The sequence below is a fragment of the Felis catus genome, chromosome B4 (genome assembly GCF_018350175.1).
Source record: "Felis catus isolate Fca126 chromosome B4, F.catus_Fca126_mat1.0, whole genome shotgun sequence".
NCBI classification, from domain to species: domain Eukaryota; kingdom Metazoa; phylum Chordata; class Mammalia; order Carnivora; family Felidae; genus Felis; species Felis catus.
Genome location: NC_058374.1, coordinates 134,990,195 through 135,009,242, shown reverse-complemented (window position 1 = coordinate 135,009,242; position 19,048 = coordinate 134,990,195). Strand labels below are relative to the sequence as shown.

The window sequence follows — 19,048 nt, the reverse complement described above, 5'->3', positions numbered from 1 at the left end:
CTAAACAACTTCTATAGTTTTACTGTTTTTCAAATTTGTTTAAAGTTTAATTTATTTTGAGAAGAGAGAGAGCACAGGGGAGGGGCAGAGAGAGAGGGAGAGAATCCCAAACAGGCTCCGTGGGGCTTAATCTCCTGAACCCGTGAGATCATGACCTGAGCCGAAATCAAGAGTTGGATGCTCGACCGACTGAGCCAACCAGACTCCCAGCTCCTACACGGCTTCCAGATGGTTCCCTCCCTGGTCCATGGTGTCCTGTCTCCAACTCTGCAGCAGCCAGAGAGAAGGCCCCTTCTAAAGCAGAGTTCAGAGAAGCTCTCCTTTCACACCAGCACCTCCTGGGGCTCCTCACTGCCCAGGAGCCTGAGGTCTGAGGCCTGGCCCTGGCCCATCTGCCCCCCCCCCCCCCCCCCCCCGCCCACCGTCCTTCTGCAGCATCCCCTGAGGCAGCGGCCATGCTGTCCCCTCTCACCTCTCTCTGCCTTTGCCCTTGCCAGTCTCTGCCTGGAAGCTTTCCCTACACCCTTTGCAGCTGCTAAAGATCTACTCCTGCCCCCAAGCCCTTGCCCTGTCCCCTGGACAGTAATTCCTGCCTCTGTGCCCCCCCACCCCAGACCTGAGTGCTTAGGGGTCTGGTATGGCCCACCACATCCGTGCTGAGGCTCTCTGCCAGCCCCTGCCCCCAGGGAAGGGGCAGCAGGTGTCAAGGAAGGCAGAGGGGGCCTGTGCGTATGTCTGACGCTCAATCTGAGAGAGACGTGGATGACAGACAGGTGGGGGAACCCAAACACTGGAGAATAGAGACAGACAGAGGGGACCTCCGTGAGACACAGAGGCAAGCAGGCCAGGATTCACACAGCCCTGGGGAAAGGAGTTGGGATGGGCAGGCTGCCCACGGGGTCTTGGTCTGTCTGTTCATCTGTCGGTCTGAGTCTCTCTCCTGCCTAGGATCTGGAGACGGAGCTGTCTGTCCTCGAACCCTCAGCTACCCTCCCCCTATCCTGACTGTGCTCTCTACTCCAGCCAGAGGGTCCCCGCTATCACGCAGATCTGACTATGACACTCTCTGCTTAAAGTCCTGCACGGTTGGTTCCCCAGTGCCCTCAGCCAAAGCTCCTCAGCCCTCAGTTGAGGGCCCAGCCTTCTAACCCAGCACTCCCTGGGCCCGTCCACTGTTATGCTCCCCTAGACCCCCCTCCATCTGGCGAACACCTCCTCCTCATCACCTCCTCTACAAAGCCTCCCTCTCTCTCCGTGTCTGCTGCTGCGAGGCACTGTCTTTCCCTAACATTCGAAGAACTGAACCCACTCTGCCCTGGAAGAGCAGGAAGTTCCCCCAGAAGAGGAGGCAGGTGAGGTGGGGAGACATGGGGGTTGGGGATTGTCTGGGGCTGTGGGCTGGCCTTGGGGAGAAGGACAGGGGAGGCCACCCAGAGGTCTGTGTCCTGACTACAGGGGCCCATCCTTTGCTGTCCAAGAGAAGGCCCTCATCCGAGCCCAGCGCGGTCCCAGCGCCCAGCAGAGGGCGGCCCGCCCAGCATCTGGGGGTGATGGTTGAGTGGTTGAATGGAGGAACCACAGGTAGAAGAGAAGGTGTGGGGTGCAGGGCCTCGGGGCCCTGGCGGAGAGTGGTCCCACCCCAGCAGGCGGGAGGGCGGGGCACAGTGGGTGGGCCCCTCCCGGTTTCCTCCTCTGGCTGCTGAAGCCAGACTCAGTCCCGGCTGTGTGCGAGGCAGCATGGGCAGCCAGAGGAGAGGTGCCAGGAGCCTGCGGGGCAGGGAGGGGGCAGCCCCCACCAAGTGTGTGGTGGACAAGTGCTTTGACCCTCTGGTCCGAAAGTGCGTGGACTGCAGGCTCCTCCGGACGCCAGAACCCGGACCGGGTAAGAGTCGACCGGCTCTGCCAGCTGGTCAGCGGGGCAGCCCTGGGGAGGGGGAGGAGGTTCCTGCTACGGCTGCCCCACCGCTGCCAGAGCCCCAGGCACGGCCCCCATCTGCCCCAGGATGGGTGGGGAGGGGGCGACTGGGTCGATGGGGGGCCGTAAGCAGGGACCTGGATGGGGACCAGCGGTCACCACGTGGCCCTCACCGCCCCCTCTCTTTCCCTTCCCCTGTCCACCCCGCCCGGCCCTCCCTCCCCTCCCCGGCCCAGCCTCGCCTCCTCCCGACCCTCCCCCTCCCCGGCCGTCCCTGCCCCCTGCCCCCTGCTCTCTCTCCCCGTCCGCTCCGCCAGCAGCCGGGCCTGGCAGCCTGGCGCCGGGGACCGCGCTGCAGCCGCAGGAGTCGGTGGGCGCGGGGGCCGCCGCCGAGACCGAGGCCGAGGCCGCGCTGCCTCTGCCCGCGCTGCTCTTCGGCGCCCCCGCGCTGCTGGGGCTGGCGCTGGCCCTGGTCCTGGTGGGCCTGCTGAGCTGGAGGTGGCGGCGGCGGCGGCGCCTGCGCGCGGCGGCTCCCCCGGGGGACCCGGACCCGCACCCGCACGGTGAGCTCTGCGGGAGTGGGGGCAGTGGGAGGGAGACTGGACCCCGGGGCAGTGTGGAAAGGGGGAGGTGGGGGGGTGCGCGGGGCACTAGGGCGGGCTCTGAGGACCTCAGGCTGAGTCGGAGTGAGGGACACAGCTGTAGCCTCCCAGAGCCCTCTGAGCAAGAGACACAGGGCTCCCACGCTTCTCCCTTCCCCCTGCGCTCCCCGTTTTGCCAGCGCCCTCTGCGCTTCCTGTCCTGAGGGCCCATCACGTGCCACCCCTCCCCACCCCTGCAGGGGGGAGTTCATGACTTATCTCTCCATTGGAGCTTCCAGAACAGGAGGGGGGTGGGAGGCTATGATGCAACCCTGATTTTGTATTCCCTGCCCCGCCCCCCACCAGAGCCCCTGGACGATGTCATCATCCATCCCCCGAAACCCCTTGATGCCACAGCTCCCGTCTGGCCTCCACCCAGAGAAGACCCAGCCAACACCCCACCTGCCCACAGCGTCCCTGTGCCAGCCACAGAGCTGGGCTCCACTGAGCTGGTGACCACCAAGACTGCTGGCCCTGAGCAACAGTAGCGACGGAGGGGGCAGGAAGCAACCCCTGTCCTCCCTGTGAGCTGTCAGCCAGGGGCCTGGAGGTTGGATTCGGCTCTTGACTGCAGTGCCCACCTGCCCCTTTTCTGGGAACCTGGCTGCTCCCCAGCTAACCCTGCAGAACCACAGACTACAGACCGCAGAGTTCAGACGGCAGCGCGTTGTATGGCATGTTAGCGTGTGGCTTAAAACCAGACCAGCTCTGGCCGCCGTCGAAGGTGGTGGCTGAGCTCCTGTGCCTTTGTGTGGCTGGGGCACTCTGTGTAGGAGGTTTTTCTTTAAGTGCAGGGAAGCCACCGTAAGCCAGAATGAATCTAGGAAAATGATTGAGTAGGAGGATGCTTAATTTGTAGCTGGGTGTTGTATTTCTTTAATACTTGCTCTCGGAGCTGTCCTGCTTTAAAGCTGATGCAAATGGCAGCGATGAGTAACCAACTGAGGGGTTTGCTTCAGGGTTTAATAGAAGGTGATTTTGACAAAGAGCCTGGATTGCGCTGATTCTCGGGTATCTGTACCCCAGGGTCAACCCTGCGCTTGGCCCAGTCTTCTAGGACCTAAGATGCCTTTTTCACCCTCGTAGCAGCTTCCAGAGCCCCCAGCTTGCACCGTGAGAGGAGGCATACAGCCCCTCTGGGGCTAGACTGCAAACTCATGATGAAGGCACACTGCCGAAAATCTCCCCAGAGACCCCACCTGGGGTCCCAGCTGCCTTCAAGGCACACTCAGCTGTACCTAGGGAAAGGCCCAGAACCTGCAAGAGGTTCCTTTGTTCAGAAGCCAGAGCGGGGCTGTGGCCTTGAACCAGCGGGACCGGATGTCCCTTGAGCTCCCCTCTGTCTGTGGTCCACCCTCCTCAAGCTAGGCCCCAAGTGCTGGGGTCACTTGGCCATTCTATGCCAGCCCCTGGGATCACCCATTGTCCTAGGGGAATTGCTCCTCCGACAGCAGTGCCCCCTGCTCTGCGGCCCGAGGCTGAAACCATCTCCTCTAGTTGTGGACAATGCTACACTTGGTCAGGTGTTGCCTCTCCTACCGGCCCTCCAACACAGGGTTAGACACTCCTGACCGGATTGGACAGTCCTTGGGACTTGTCACAGCCTAGCGCCCTCACAAGAAGCGTGGACTAGGAGTCAGAAGACGGAGTTTGGGGTACCATTTTGTCTCACTGGAGAGCCTTGGCCATGCTCTGTTGCACGCATCAGATGCTTTCCGCCCACCTCTCCCTGACCTTCCTGGCAGACCTTCACCCTTCCTGCCCACCCCCCTTCTCAGCCCAGAAGATGGTCTGGAGCCTCCAGGACCCTGACCTTCACACTGAAGTCTTCCTAGCCACTCCCTCCCTGAATGCATCCCAAGTGCCCCTACCCGCAGGCTGCCAGGTGGCTGGGGTAAGGTCAGGTGGCTGGCGGGAGGCTGGGGTAAGGTCAGGTGGCTGGCGGGAGGCTGGGAAGCAGGCCCAGACATCCAGTCCCCTTCAACTCGGGGCCGGGGAGTCTGAGCTGTTCCTCCTGGCCACGCCTACCTCCCACTCAGCTTTTCCACCGCAGTGGGGGACCGGGCCCTGGAGGTAAAACAAGTACGTAAAACCCCTCTGGGGTCCAGACATGCAAACCTCTGGCACCGCTGTGTCCCAGTCAAACCCCAGCTTCCCCTCTGGTCTCGGTTTCCGTTTCTGAAAAATGGGGGGTTGGATGCAAAGTTCTCCTCTGAGTTTATGGCCCTTAGAGGAGAAGAACTGGAAAGAACCTTAAAGAATCCTTACCCCCACCTCCCTCCATTTTATAGATGAAGAAATTGAGGCCCAGAAGAAGCAAGGTTCCTGGGAGAAGAACCGGGAGCAGAGGCGGGGGGAGAGGTGGGCAAATAGGGGGCCAGTCTCCCCCAGGCCCCAGTCAGGGACCCCACCGCCCAGGGGTTTCCAGTCCCTGGCTCTCTGTCCGGGCAGTGCTTTCGAAGGCGTCTTCATGAAGTTACTGCATTTGACCTTAATGACAGCACCTGGAGGAGGGCATGAGTATTTGTTTGCTTTAAAAAAGGTTTTTGTGTTTTGTTTTTTTCATTAGAAAAAAAAGGGACGCCTGGGTGGCTCAGTCGGTTAAGTGTCTGACTCTTGGTTTCTGCTCTGGTCACAATCTCACAGTTCATGGGTTCAAGCCCCACATCGGGCTCCATGCTGTCAGCATGCTTGGGAATTCTCACTCTCCCTCTCTCTCTGGCCCTCCCCCAGTCACTCTCTCTGTCTCTCTCTCAAAATAAATAAATAAACCTAAAAACAAAATCGAGACCTGATTTGTTGACATTTTGGAAAGTTCGACAGTGATCCAGGGTGGAGTCTATGGAGAAATGACCCATAACCGGTGGGTTTTCTATGTAATTGTAATTACATAAATTCATATCTTGGCTGCCATATTTGGTGAGTTTTCTCTTGTCTTTAAATACTTTGCAAACAAGATTTTCTTTTTTTTTTTCTTTTTTTTTTTTTTTAATTTTTTTTCAACGTTTTTTATTTATTTTTGGGACAGAGAGAGACAGAACATGAACAGGGGAGGGGCAGAGAGAGAGGGAGACACAGAATCGGAAACAGGCTCCAGGCTCCGAGCCATCAGCCCAGAGCCTGACGCGGGGCTCGAACTCACGGACCGCGAGATCGTGACCTGGCTGAAGTCGGACGCTTAACCGACTGCGCCACCCAGGCGCCCCGAGATTTTCAATATTTGTAAAGTTTTCCGCTTGAGCCTTTGGTTGATTTTGGTTTTTGCTATTGTAGCTGAGGCAGGAGTACCTCCTCGACATAAATCTTTGCCCGAGTTTTTTTATGGCCCCTGTTGGTTGAATTGATCTGCCAAAAATCTGATTTCCTGAAAATCTAAATTCTGTTCATGTCCATGAACAGGGATTAGATGTCCTATTTTGCAGATAGGAAAAACGAGGCCCGGGAGATGAAGGGATCTGGCCCAAGCTGCCACGAAGCAGTGGTGGAGCTGGGACAGACCCAGGCTCCTGTCCACGTCCAGAAGGTCATTGGCCCAGGTGCCCTCCTTGGGAGTGCTGACTCCAGGGATTGATTCCAGGCTTTACGTCTTGTTTACATCACTACTCAAAGATTTCTTTCCCAACTGGTCTCTTTTGGCTGTAAGAGGCACCCAAGATAGACTTTGGAAAAACTGCTTGTTGGGTGGGAACCAGCTGCCCCTCCCCCAAGCCTGTGTTTCTGGCCAGTTTTTCCTGAAGGAGGGTCTGGTTTCCCCGGGGTCCCCAGGGCCCAGGCAGGTGGAGGCGGGGTTGGCTCAAGTCTCAGTTCCTCCTGGGGCTTCCTGCAGGCACTTTTCACTTCCTGCCCAGCAGCCCTGGGCTCTGGGCTCCTGGTGGGGGTGGGGAGGCCCAGCTGGGGAGGCCAGGGAGGAAGGACTTGACCCCTTACCTCCCGCTGTCTCAGCAAGGATGGCCCCACACAGCCCTTGCCTTTAGAAGCTGGTGGCATCTCTCTGAGCCCGTCTCGTCTTCTAAATGGAGCCCAAGGGCCAACCAGCTGTCCGAGATTAAAGAGGTCATGTGGCAAGTCGGGTCCTCATCCTGGAGTGCCTCCATCCCATCCTTCCCTGGGACACAGACACTTCCTGCCTGGAGCCCCCAACCGTCAGAAATTCTCCTGGAAAGCTAGTTTCTCAGAGCTGGTCTGAAGCTCTAGTCTCGGCAGTTACCACTCCCACCGCTCATCCATTTACTGTCCCACTGATCACACCAGATCCAAACACACCCGCTCTGTGCCAGGGCCATTCTGGGCAATACCTGGAGGGTGGCCTCAGGCCCCACCAATAGGTCCTAGTGCAGTGGGAGAGATGGAGTGAGACACAGGGACAGGGCTGGCGATCCCTGCCAGACCCAGGGAATGCCCCAAGCAGGGAGGTCATTAATCCAGCGTCTAGAGCATGCTTTGGACCGTGGGAGGTATGCCCTGAGTCTTGCCCAATTTTCCTACTGGAATGGAGCAGAGAATGGGCATTCCTGGCCCAAGGGACTGCGGAAAAAGGTACAGAGGAGAGGGCACAGAAGGGGTCAAGAAGCAGGCCACAGGGGCGGGGGGAGCTAGAGGGTTGGGCACCATGGCCTCTGAGTGCCGGGTGAGGCTCAGAATCTTCTTGGCACATAAGGGCACCCATCCTCAGGGAACCCAGGTGCTTCTCCAGCCACACCATGTAGCGTCTCACCATTCCCTGTCCCGTTCCCTCCGAGAGCCTCCGGGACCCTTCTGGCACTCCTCTGGCACAGGGTGGGAACTCACTCCCATTTGCTCTTTTGTGGGTGGCTCAGGCCACCTTCTTCCTCACTCGGGGCTGAAATCTGACCTCTCTCCAAGCTGTGCCCTCTCCCCAGCTGCCCGGTCCTGACCTGGCGCTGAGGGTGAGGGCCGGGTAGGAACGACTGCCCAGGGTCACGCGAAGAAAGGGTCAGGGAGGAGCCAGGAAGACACATGCCCACGTTCCCAGCCCAAGCTCTTTCCCGGGGCTCTGCAGGGGGGAAGCTGCCCTGGGGACGCTACAGGGGTCCCGGGGCCCAGAGGGCCTCTGAACGTCTCCTCCTTCCCTTGAGCTGCAGAGAGTCTGGGATCTAGGAAGATGACAGCGACTCCGGGGCAGGTGAAAGTCTCTCTCCGCGACTCCTGCGGTCAGCCCAGCAGGTGGCACCTCGACCGCCGGCCGCCTGGCTCGGGGAGCTGGGCTGCGGGACGGAGAGGGTGGGTCCAGGACCAGAGGCGCGGCTGAGGGCGGGGTCGGGGAGGGAGGAGGGGCTGAGGGACCCCGAGTCTCAAGGGAGTAGGGAAGGGGCGGGGCCAGGGCAAGTAGCAGGAGGGGGCTCCAGGCCGAGGGGCGGGGAGAAAGGGCGGGACCTGGTGAACGGCGGGACCAAGACCCACAGCGCCCTCTCCAAACCCCGCACCTCCACGCTCACGCGGGGCTCCCGTCCTCACGTGTGTCCCGTGCCAGGAGAGGCCTTGGATGCAGGGCATGGCCCCGACTTTGGGGCGAAATGTCTATGTGGAGGAGCGCAAAACGCCTCCCCCACCTCGGGCTAGGAGCCGACTTTAGAATCGTGTCCAGGACCCGGCAGGCCGGCGGGACAGGGCGGGCCTGTTCCAGGTGGGTGGACGCGCTGTGTGGCCTCCGCTGAGCCCTGTCCTTAGTGGCCAGCTCCGGATTTGCATGTTCACTGGGGCCTTTGGAGGGCCCTGAAGGGGGAGAGTAATGCGGGGAATTCAGGTGATTCCAGCTGTGATGTCCTGAGCGTGACTCCGAGGCAGGGGAGGGGAGGGTCGGGGAGAAGGTGCGGCGGGACCGGAGGCTACACCCCAGCTCCCCGCACCACTTCCATCGTCCCACCACTCATGCCGCTCCCTGGCGACCTCAGCCTGGGTGCCCCCTCCCTCCCACAGGCAGCTGGAGCCTGAGTCACGAGCTGCCTCTCGGGGAGACAAAGGAGCCAGGAGCCCTCCCCTCCCGACCCCCTCGCGGCACTGGCATAGGCATCTGTGTTAGCAGCAAGTCCTTAGTTCTCTAGAATCTGCTTTTTGGGTAACCCTCCTCCATGGAAGAAATGAAAACAAAACGGGCTTGGGAATGTGGCCTTTGAGGCTCGTGGATGGCACCCAGAGTGGCAATCGTCATCTCAGCACGGCGGCAGTGGGAGTCCCCACCCTACTGCATGGACCCGGTGTTTCTCCATCTGGGGCCCATCTGGCTTCTCCCTGCAGCCCTGCTGAAGAGGTGCTAGCAGCCCATCTTGCAGATGAGAAAACTGAGGCCTAGAAAGGTTGAATGGCCCTATTAGAGCAGGAATTCCAACCCACATTAGTCTGGCTCCAAAATGAAGGATAAATAGGCGCTGTCTGTGTGAGGGGCTGGAAAGGCATTCCAGGAAGAGAGAACAGCGTGTGGAAGGCCCGGGGGATCCTGTAAGAGTCAGGGCACATTGAGTGTGTTATCAGGGTGTAGGAGCACTTCCCTGGGCTCTGGGCTGGGGTCCTCCAGCTGCTCTCTCTTTTTATACTAAACTGGCCAGACAGTAGGTTTGGGGCTCACAGCGAAGGTTCCAAGCCAGACCCTGGCCCTTCCTGGCCGTGTGCCAGTCACAGCAAATCATTTCCCCTCTCTGGGTCTTGGGTTTTGGGTTTGTCTCTAGGAGATTCCAATTCCCTGGCCCACCACTGGGCAGACTGGTCACTGACCCACAGTCTAAAATGGAGACACCGAGGCCCATCCCAGGCTTTCCCTAATGTCCGTGACCTCTCAAGACCTTGAGCCTTGCACAGCCAGAGCCGGGCACCAGGCAAGGGCTCAGCAGCGTAGGAAGAACATGTGTGCGCAGGGGCGTCCACACTAACACACGTGTGTACTCACATGCCCATGGTGGAAGGAAGGCCCTCGTAATCATGCTCGCACCAGACATGCACTCTGGCTCACATTCGGGAGCACATTTAGACACCCTCACACTCAAGCTGCCAGAACTCAGAGCTGGGGGCGGGGCGGGTGCCCTTCAGGCACAGAGACACACGGGCTCCTCTGCCCGCCCCGTGGGGCTCGCTGCAGATGCCAGGGGTTATTTTAAGCCTGGATCAATGGGCGATTTTTGGTGACACAGGCTTGGTGGGGGGGCAGGCAGAGGAAACAAGAGGCAGGTGCTCTGGTGCTGTGCTGTGGAGAGAGACCCCAGCGTCCAGGGGGGACCGCCTGGGCAAAGGGGTCAGTCTTCAGCTGAGCTGCTCCATTTCTAGATCCCCTCGCCCAGCAAACGTCTGGGCAACTGAGAGGCAGTGCCATGCAAATGAATGGTCAGATCCCAGGACTCAACCAGTCAGCTGTGGTCTGTCTCTGCATTTGTCTTCTTCTCCTGTTCCCCCTCCCCGCCCCCAAGGCTGTATGTTCATATGAAGAGGGCATTAAGTGCCTGACGTGGGTCCAGTAGATGTAGGCACCTGTGGTTGCTGGCTGACCACTGAACCAGACTTGGATAGAGAAGAAGCCATGGGTGTGGGGAGGAGCTGGAGGTTGGACATCAGTCCTGGGGTGGGGGTGGGGGAAATGGAATCCAGCATCCAGCTCCTTCACTGGACAAATGGAGATGGCAATCAACGTGGGGTGGAAGGTCAGTGGAGCACCTGATGATGCAGGACAGTGGGGTAAGAGAGGGGCCCAGGGAGGGGACATTACTCAAGGAAGAGCATTAGGAGTTCAGGGCCAAGTGGGGGCATCCTACCTGGGAAGAGGCCACAGTGCCGGGGGGCAGAGACAAACCTCTTTAAACCTAGTGCCCAGCAACAGGGCGGGGAAGGGGGAAGAAGCAGTCACCCCAAAGCCCCAGTGACCCAGAGGGCAGCTTAGCAGTGTGGGGGGGGGGCGCTGATACAAATCTGACAGTTTGTGCATTTCTAGGACTACCACTCCCAGAGGAAGCAGGAAAGTCTGCAGCAGAAAATACAGCGACAAGTTCTAAGCTGAATAACAGACGGAAAGTTTGACAGCAGAAAGTAAACTAAAGACCAGTCACTGAAAAACAGTATGTAAAATGGGGCATATTTTAGTGCCCCTGGTGATGGGATTAAGGCAATTCCATTTCATTCCTTTGCTTATCTATTTTGTCTCTAAAATTGTAACATAGTCTTCTAAGGGGGTAAGGTCTTCCCGCCTGGATCAGATGAGTGTGTGTTGTGGCTGAAGGGGGAGGGAGCAGGCTGTCTTTGGACAGGGCGCAAGGAATGCCCCTGAGCGGGGAAGGCATCTCAGCCACTAATACCTGAAATTAGCCTGTCAGCCCCTCATCTCCGCAACACAAGGACTTGATCCTCCTTTAAATGTAAATCCTTCTCCCTCTTCCTCCCTCCACTTCCTCCACTTTTATAAGCCGATCCCAGTCGCTGAGTTAAGACATGATGCAAAGGGGAGCAGGAGAACCCTAGGAGCCCGAATTCTTCATTTTACAAAAACTAAAGACTGAAGTCACTTCATTCATTCATTCAGCAGATACGGTGCTGTGTGGGAACACCGGGGCGAACTGGACGCCCAGCCCTCGGTCTCCTGACGATCTCGTCTGGACAGTGGGAGGCACCATATTGACCCTTGCCTCCTGGAAGAGGCGCATTATGAATCCGCACAGCCCCCACCCCCCCCTTCCGGAAAAGTTTTGATGTTAAGATGAGAAACTGAGGCAGAGAGAAGCAAGGCGCCACCGCTCGGTCACATTTTGCAGTTAAACCCAACTTGGAAAACGCCAAGGGACGGCTCCGTGATAGGTCCAAGCTCCGGACCTCCTTCCACCCCCTTCCCGCGCGCTGGCCAGAGGACCGGAGCGGCCTTCGGGGGGCGGGGCGGAGGGCCGGCCGATGGCCCCGCCCCCTGACCCGGTCCCGCCCCCTCTTCTGGGTCCTAGTCCAGCCCAATCTTCTCTCCCTCACACCTGGGGTAGCGAAGAGCTCCTGGGAGAACGCGGACCAGGCCATGCCCATCGCCATAGAAGCGGGACACCCCAGGACCCCAACCCAGGGTCCAAGAGGTTCTGGGGCCAGGGGGCGCGCCCCGGGGTTAAGGCGGTGCCCCAGGCGGCACGTAGGCGGCACTTGTCCTTCTGCAGCGGCTCCGCTCGGGATTTTCTTCCCATTTGAGAGGCGGGAACATCGAGGCGCAGAGAGGGCCAAGGGCCTGCCACATGTCACCCTTCAGTCTCGGTCAGAACTGACAGCGAGAATGGGAAGGAGGAAGAGGGGCGGGGGCGGCACAACGACCCCCACCGGGGGCCTCTCTGTCCCCTAAGTCCCCGCACCTGTGAAACAGAGGCGCGTTCACGCGGGCCTGTGTCCGAAGTAACAGTCCCGAGAGTCCTAAACTGAAGGGTCTGGGGCTCCTAGTTCCGAGGAATGTTTCGGGGACGCCTTCGGGGAGGGTCCCCGGCGGGGCGCCCGGGCTGTGCGGGGCCCCGCCGCGCCCCCTCCCTCCCCTCGCGGCGGCCGCGCTCCTCCCCCGGCTCTGCCTCCCGCCCGCCCGCCCGCCCTCCTTCCCTCGCTCCCTCCCTCCCCCGCCCGCCCGCCCGCCCGAGCCCGCGCGGAGCCCGAGCCGCAGCCAGAGCGCGGGCAGCGCGGAGCGGGCGGCGGGAAGGCAGCGGAGTCGGGCGGCCCGCCGCCCCCGCCGGGCCCGGGCCACGCACACCCGCCAGGCGGGGGAGAGGCCGGGGACCGCGCGCGGGCGAGGGAGGACTCGCTGCCCGGCCCGGGGGGCGGCGCGGGGCGAGGACTGCCGGCTCGGGTCCGAAGTGAGTGTCGGCGGAGGACGCGCCCACTGGAGGTGCGGCCCGGCGAGCTCCCGGCCCAGCCCGCCCGGCTCCGGGGTCCGAGGAGGAAGGTGACGGCCGGGGAGGCGCCCGGCGGAGCCAGCGCCCGGGCGGCGGGGCCAGCGCGGTCCCTGAGGGCGCGGAGGAGCTGGCCCGGAGGCCCGGCGGGAGGGAGCCGCGGCGCGCCGCCATGGGCCGGGCGCTGTAGCCGAAGGCGCGGGCCCGATGGAGCGGGCCGGGGCGCGGGGGCTGCGCGGCGGCGGCGGCCGGCCGGGGCTCCGGCTCGCGCTCGGGCTGGCGCTGCTGCTGGCGCGGCCGCCGTCGGGCCGCGCGGGCGCCCCCGAGGCGCAGGAGCCCGCGGCGCCCGGCACGGCGGCCCCGGCCGGGGGCGACCGCTGCCGGGGCTACTACGACGTGATGGGCCAGTGGGACCCGCCCTTCAACTGCAGCTCGGGCGCCTACAGCTTCTGCTGCGGCACGTGCGGCTACCGCTTCTGCTGCCACGACGGACCCCGGCGCCTGGACCAGAGCCGCTGCTCCAACTACGACACGCCGGCCTGGGTGCAGACGGGCCGGCCACCCGCGCGTGCCCGCGACGCCGCCGCGCCCCGGGACCCGGGCCGCGAGCGCAGCCACACGGCCGTCTACGCGGTGTGCGGCGTCGCCGCGCTGCTCGTGCTGGCCGGCATCGGGGCGCGCCTGGGCCTGGAGAGGGCGCACAGCCCGCGCGCGCGGCGCACCGTCACCAGGTGAGCGCGCGCCGGCCGGGGCCCGGGGCCCCGCCCGCCCCTCCTGGACGGTCCTTCCCGAAGGGTGGGCGCCCCCTCGCCAGCCTTCATCCTTCCAGCCCGTCTGTAAATTCTGGTCCTCTCAGCGGCACCCTCCTCCTGGTTTTTACTTCCGCTCTCAGTCGCCAGGTCTGTTATTCTCCCCCCATCCGCCGCCGCCCCCCCCCCCCCCCACTTCGTGGAGGGAGACAGCTGATACCGTCTCCCCTTGACCTTCCGGAGGGAGCTGGGTGCGGAGCCGCCCTCTCCCGCGGCTCCCTCCTCCTCTGGACTGGTCGCCCCGGACAGAGGGCACAAAAACCGCACCCAAGAAAGGGGGTCTGGGGCCTGAGTCCCACTAGTACCGGGTGGGGGCCATAGCAAAGGGCGTCCTAGGTCCCCAGAGTAGGAAAGGGAAGGATGGGGCATTTTCTGTAGCTCTCTTGGGTCTCCCTCCTCTTGCTTCTTTCTCCACTTTTTCGTCTCTCCTTCCACTTCCCTCCCATCCCCACCCCCATCCCCACCCCCATAGCTGTGACTCAGGCCTGACCTTCTTTCCCTGGGGAGAAGGCCTCTCCAATCTGCGCTACTCAGTACCCCCCACCCCCACCCCAGGCAAGCGTCAGGGTCTCTCCCTGTGTAGAAAGAGGCCTGAAACGTGGGGGACACAGATTTGTTGCCGCTGAGGCCAGGACGGGTGCTGGCTGAGTCTGAGCTTTGTGTGAAGCGGGGTCTATAGGACCCGGGTTCCCTTTCTCAGCTAGAATGGGGACTCTGGGATTCTGTGTCCTCACCCTGAAACTCTCACCGACACCCACACACTCAACACACTCACATCCCCCCAGCCACCCCCATGTCTTGGGGCCTGTGCCCGCCTCACCTACCCAGATCTGGGCTCCTTTTGGATACGCGACAGGCTGGTATTTAGAGGTGACAATAGAAGCCCCCCAGGCCTGGGTGCTTCCCACCTCATAGACTTGAGGGGCAGGGGATGAGGGCTTCCTAGGCACTCCACAGCACCTCTGTCTCCCAGACCACCTAGCCCACTCCCTACTAGACAGCTGTAGGGCAGAGCTGGGGGGTGCTGGCCTCAGCTACTGTGCTGCCTCGGGCGATGTGGAGGCTCTCATCCTGGCTTCTGGATGCTATGGGGGCAGGCCCTGAGTTTGGAGTCCCTCATGCAGGGCCAGGAGGAGAAGACAGGGCATGTCCTTGATTACAACGGGGCAGCAGGAGCTGAGGGCCATGGTGGCATAGAGCGGTGGCTTGGGCAGTCTAGCTGATGTGTCCACCTAGAACCCACTTCATGCACAGGGGACAGTGAAGCAGGTCTGGTGATGCTTTAGGAAGAGCTGGCCCACTCCCGATGTGCTGTGTGGCCTAGGCCAGTCCCTTCCTCTGTCTGGGCTTCAGCTCCCATATGCCCTCTTTTTTCTCCTCTGGGGAGACCTGAAGCCCAACTTGAGCTCATGTGTGGGCATGTGCTGAACCCCCGCCCTCTCCCCCAGTCTCACCCTTAATTCTGCCGTGTTGAGGTCGACGGTCAGCACCCCTCCAGCTCAGAGGGCTTAGAAGGGAATTGGAGTCTGTCCCTAGAGAAAGCTTGTGCAGAGGCCCAGAGGCATGAAAATTACTCAGGTGTTTGGGAGAGCTGGCAGGTGCGGGCTTGCACAGAGATGAGGCCACACGGGTGGGCAGCTGAGGAGTGGGCAGGACTAGGAGGCTTTCAGCCAAACAGTACCTACCCTAGGTGTCGCACCTCTCGTGTGCTTCTTCATGAATCAGCCATCTGAGTCCTCAGCACCTCGGTCTCCCCCACCCCGCCCCGCCGAGGTGGGAAGGTCAGAGTGAGCCAGAAGAAAATCATGGATTCTGGGCACCAAAGGCAGCTGGCCTGAAGGCTGTGTCTGGCTGTCTGCAGGGAAGGCTCAGTCAGACGCTGTCACAGCTGGGTGGGGCTGGGTGTCCTGGTACCAGGCAGGTGGCTGCCCAAGGTCACATAGTCTTTGGTGCTAGGCTTCCACCCTGGGCTCTCCTGGCTCCTCCCTCCCCTTATGTCTGTTCTCCCCTCCGTGCCTGTGTGACAGCTTTGTCCCGGGAGACTCGGCAGAAGCCCCTGCTGCAGGAAGGGAATTAGGTTAAGCAGATCAGGAAGGCTTCCTGGAAGAGGAGGGATTCTGGTGGGGTTTGCAGAATAAGTAGGAGTTTTGCAGAACAAGATGGAGGAAAAGATTGCTGGCCCAGGGAGTAGTGCAAGCAAAGTCCAGGAGCCTGATGCACTTGAAGAGCTTTCATTGGGAGAGGAGGCTCCACCCGGAGGGTCTTGGAGAATGGACTCTGGGAGCCGGGGAGTCTTTGGAAAACAAGGTAGCCCTGGCGACATGTGACCCCATTAGAGTTTCCTCACCTGCTCTGGAAGTGCCCATGTGTTGGGGCCACAGGTCATGCCTGACAGTGGAAACTAGATGTGTGAGAACAATCACAGGGAAGAAGGGGGGCCAGATGGGTTGAAAGGGCGACAGTGGTGGGAGGGCTGGCCTTGGGTAGGCCAAGGCCTGGCCAGTGGGGAAGAAGGAGGTTGGGGGGACTGCCTCTCATCACTCTTTCCCCACAGGACACTGACAGAACTTCTGAAGCAGCCGGACCCCCAGGAGCCGCTGCCTCCACCTCTGGGCCCACCTCTGGGTAGCTGTGTCCAGGTGCAGATGGGGGATGGCCTCCCCAGGGGCTCCCCCAAGAACACAGGTGTGCAAGCTGGTGGGCCAGCATATGTCGATCCACAGCACAGGCCTGGGAGCAGAGGAAGGGGTGTGTTGAGGGGTAAGAGGCTCTTAGCTCTTTCACAATTGGAACGAGCTGCCTGCCTCTGCAGGCGTGTGAGTCGGGGCTGGGCAAGCCGGTCAGCTCCCCTTGGTGGAGGGAGACCCTCTGAGGTGTCCAGCAGCTTCCGGTCAAGGGGACTCTGTGAGGAAGCTTCCAGATTCAGGGATCTGGAATCAGGCTGTGGTTCTAGGCCTTGGCTCAGTGCCCCAGGGTCAGCTTCGCACCAGCCTGTGGACGCCTGTGGGCCTTTTCCTCCAGGCTGGAGCCTCCCTCTTGGGCTCTTGCCGGTGAGGCGGCAATCCCACTCCCCTCCCCTGTATGGGTTCTAATTTTCAGATGTTAACTCCATCTCCTGAGAAGCAGGTCCTGGGACCCGATGGAGTCATCCATCAGGCTAGCACCCACTCAGGGCTGGCTGCTATTTTTTTTTTTTTTTTAATTTTTAAATGTTTATTTATTTTTGAGAGAGACAGAGACAGACTGTGAGCAGGTTAGGGGCAGAGAGAGAGGGAGACACAGGATCCGAAGCAGGCTCCAGGCTCCCAGCCGTCAGCACAGAGCCCGATGCGGGGCTGGAACTCACGAGCTGTGAGATCATGACCTGAGCTGAAGTCGGAGGCTCAATCGACTGAGCCACCCAGGCGCCCCAGGGCTGGCTGCTATTAATCGCGTTATTCTGAGCCAGGCCCTTTTCCAGGCGTTGGCGGTTCTGCCATCAGGTTAGGTCTGGCTCTCAGTCCCGCCCAAGTAACCATCCCCCAAGTTCTCACTGGGGAGGGGGCCGCGAACAGGTAGGTGGTTGTGCAGGTGGAGAATGTCCTCCTGTCAGCAGGCCGGCTCTCCTCTTCCCCCTCCCCGCTCCAGACAAGAAACGCCCCAACAACGTGCCCCTGGGGTCAGCGACACCAGGACCCCTGCGTGGCCCCAGGCTGCAGGACGGCGGCAGCATGACGCTGCAGCGGGACTACGCCAAGTACGCCACCCTCAAGGCAGCCGCGCTCAAGGCCGCAGGTGAGTGGCCGGGTCTGTGCGGGAGCGCCGGGCGCTGCGCCCCGGGTATCCAAGCTCCTAGATGAAAAGGCTTGGGTCCGGGTTCGAGTTCCACAGTTGCCAGCCTTGCGGGTCAGCGCTCCAGCCAAATATTGTATCGGGCCTACGCAGCCAGTCGGCTCCCGCGCCTCGGCCGTGTCGCGCACCCTCGCCGGGCCACCAGGCTGTACCCCACCGAGCCCGGGACGTGAAAACCCGCGTCTCCCAAGGCGGGTCCCGGGCCTGTCCCGCCCGCGAGGCCTGACTTTCCCTGTCCCACCCAAGGGAGGGCTAGGCCCCGCCCCTGAGGCGTGGCTTCTCCCTGCCCCGCCCCGGGGCCGCTGGGACCCCGCCCCCCCGGCCCTGACCTCGCCCCCTGGCTCGTCCCCACTATCCCCGCAGAAGCCACCCCGCCGGACTTCTACCAGCGGTTCCCCGCGACCGAACCTGCCCCGCTGACCGTCCCGGCGCGGCCCCAGCGGCCCCGCGAGGACTTGCCGGCGCTGCTCGACGCCTGCCCCTGGGCCCCGCCGGGCTACGCGCCCCCCGCCGGCCTTGCTCCTTCGGGCCACTACAAGGCCTGGATCGCCGGCCGCCTGGCCCGGCCCGCCCCCCGCGGCCACCTGGCGGCTCAGGCCTCCCCCGCACCCCGGCGGCCCGGCCACGCGCCCCGGCGCCAGTTCAGCGTGGAGAAGCCGCCCGAGGCCTTCGGCCCGCAGCCCCCTGGACTTTACGGCAGTGCAGGCCGCGGGCCCCGGCACCTGAGCACCAACAGCAAAGCTGAGGTCACCGTGTGAAGACAGCCGCTGGTTCTCCCGAATCATCGCAATCTCCGGGGCGCCCTCATCTGCCTGGAGGCCGCCGTGGGCCGGTTCCCGGGGCCCATACCGTGGGGGAGGAGAGGCGCCGGCCGTGGAAGGCCAGCCTGCCCTTATGCCTGCCCAAACTGGACTGGGGCCTTGGAGCCTGCAGGGCTAAGAAGGGGCCCACTGGGTGAGGCCAGTGGTTCTGTCCTTGGGGCCTTAGGGCCAGGGTTCCTCGTGTAAATATAAAGCCTTTTCTGTGGCTCCCATCCCTGAGAATAAAGGAGCCCCAGCTTGGCTCTGAGAGGCACGGATGGTGGAAGCATTGGTCATTGACTGGACAGACGGCAGTACGGGCAGAGGGCACAGCGTGTGCAAGAGCAAAGGACTGCTCCTGAGAGCTGGCGGGCAAGTGTCCTGGGAGCCAGGGAGAGGTGGCTGGAGAGGGTAGTCAGGGCTGAATGCCAAGCTTAATGTCCATACCAGTGGGAGCCATGGGGGAGGGAGCGCTTGGGCCCCAGCCACCTGGAGGCTCCCGAGCACAGGGGAGACGGCTGTGGGGAGCCTGAGGCCCCCTGGAGGGTCCATGCCCCTTACTGGAGGTGAGCCCCTTCCGGCCAGTCACTCTACATCTTGAGTTGGTTAAACCTAGCTGATTCTCACTGACACGGTCTGGCCCTGAGCCGGCACCTGGCTTGCAGGCCACTTGGCCAGCTTGGTCCAGGGCCACCCCCCTAATGGGTGTGGGCAGTGGGCCAAGTGGACAGCTGGTGCTCAGGATGGGGGAGCCTCCTCCCAGTAGCTGCTGTAGGGGGGAAAGGGGATGGGGATGCTGGACGCGGAGCCTTGGCAGTGACCCCACCGGGGTGCTCACACAGGCTTGCATTGCCAGCTCCCCCTTCCTGCCAGGTGGGCTCTGGGTAGCTGGCTGTGGCCGAGGGCATTGCCAGCAGCCTGGGTGCATCGGGTTCCTTTGTGCCAGGGATGGTTGGGAGGTTGAGGTCTGGGTTATGTCCCTCACTGTGTCACCTCAACAAAAGCCACCCAGTTGGGCCTGTTTCCCTCCTGTGTGCCCTAGGCATGGTGTGTATATATATATATATATATATATATATATATGCTGTTTTAATAACAATGGCCACCATCTATTGCTGTTTCTTTTATTTAATCCTTGCAAAAGCCCTATGGGTGTGTGGCTTTACAGATGAGGAAATTGAGGTTTTGAGACCCAAGTAACTTGCCAAGGTCA

At 61.5% G+C, this 19,048-nt stretch overlaps 2 protein-coding genes and 1 long non-coding RNA gene across 7 annotated transcripts; all 3 read left to right on the top strand.

The window, feature by feature from the left end:
• The first annotated feature begins 425 nt into the window (after positions 1 to 425).
• TNFRSF13C (TNF receptor superfamily member 13C) lies at positions 426 to 3,544 on the top strand. 4 transcript variants are annotated; one of them, XM_045062448.1, is made up of 5 exons: positions 426 to 1,085; positions 1,190 to 1,352; positions 1,456 to 1,882; positions 2,152 to 2,478; positions 2,863 to 3,544. In XM_045062448.1, exons 3-5 carry the CDS (start codon positions 1,567 to 1,569, stop codon positions 3,042 to 3,044), a joined length of 825 nt encoding a protein of 274 aa, XP_044918383.1. In that variant the 5' UTR covers positions 426 to 1,085; positions 1,190 to 1,352; positions 1,456 to 1,566; the 3' UTR covers positions 3,045 to 3,544. The 4 variants fall into 4 exon arrangements, with proteins under 4 accessions (XP_044918383.1, XP_023113309.2, XP_023113308.2 ...); XM_023257541.2 differs by having other exon boundaries at positions 426 to 1,352; positions 2,236 to 2,478; XM_023257540.2 differs by having other exon boundaries at positions 426 to 1,352; positions 2,233 to 2,478.
• Positions 3,545 to 7,960: 4,416 nt separating this feature from the next.
• Positions 7,961 to 12,089, top strand: LOC123386755. Its single transcript, XR_006601160.1, has 3 exons — positions 7,961 to 8,200; positions 10,490 to 10,613; positions 11,075 to 12,089. It is a non-coding gene; the product is annotated as an uncharacterized LOC123386755 (long non-coding RNA).
• Positions 12,090 to 12,590: 501 nt separating this feature from the next.
• On the top strand, positions 12,591 to 18,109 carry SHISA8 (shisa family member 8). 2 transcript variants are annotated; one of them, XM_023257539.2, is made up of 4 exons: positions 12,591 to 13,126; positions 15,759 to 15,889; positions 16,832 to 16,978; positions 17,399 to 18,109. In XM_023257539.2, exons 1-4 carry the CDS (start codon positions 12,603 to 12,605, stop codon positions 17,791 to 17,793), a joined length of 1,197 nt encoding a protein of 398 aa, XP_023113307.1. In that variant the 5' UTR covers positions 12,591 to 12,602; the 3' UTR covers positions 17,794 to 18,109. The 2 variants fall into 2 exon arrangements, with proteins under 2 accessions (XP_023113307.1, XP_023113306.1); XM_023257538.2 differs by having other exon boundaries at positions 15,759 to 15,964.
• Positions 18,110 to 19,048: the final 939 nt, after the last annotated feature.

What these genes read in the sequence shown, in the direction of transcription:
- TNFRSF13C (XM_045062448.1), top strand. Translation starts at nt 1,567, where the DNA reads ATGGAGGAACCACAGGTAGAAGAGAAGGTGTGGGGTGCAGGGCCTCGG. An exon ending in GACGCCAGAACCCGGACCGG is followed by an intron (nt 1,883 to 2,151) that starts GTAAGAGTCGAC and finishes TCCCCGGCCCAG; the next exon opens with CCTCGCCTCCTCCCGACCCT. An exon ending in CCCGGACCCGCACCCGCACG is followed by an intron (nt 2,479 to 2,862) that starts GTGAGCTCTGCG and finishes GCCCCCCACCAG; the next exon opens with AGCCCCTGGACGATGTCATC.
- SHISA8 (XM_023257538.2), top strand. Translation starts at nt 12,603, where the DNA reads ATGGAGCGGGCCGGGGCGCGGGGGCTGCGCGGCGGCGGCGGCCGGCCG. An exon ending in AGGAAGGGGTGTGTTGAGGG is followed by an intron (nt 15,965 to 16,831) that starts GTAAGAGGCTCT and finishes TCCCCGCTCCAG; the next exon opens with ACAAGAAACGCCCCAACAAC. An exon ending in AGCCGCGCTCAAGGCCGCAG is followed by an intron (nt 16,979 to 17,398) that starts GTGAGTGGCCGG and finishes CTATCCCCGCAG; the next exon opens with AAGCCACCCCGCCGGACTTC.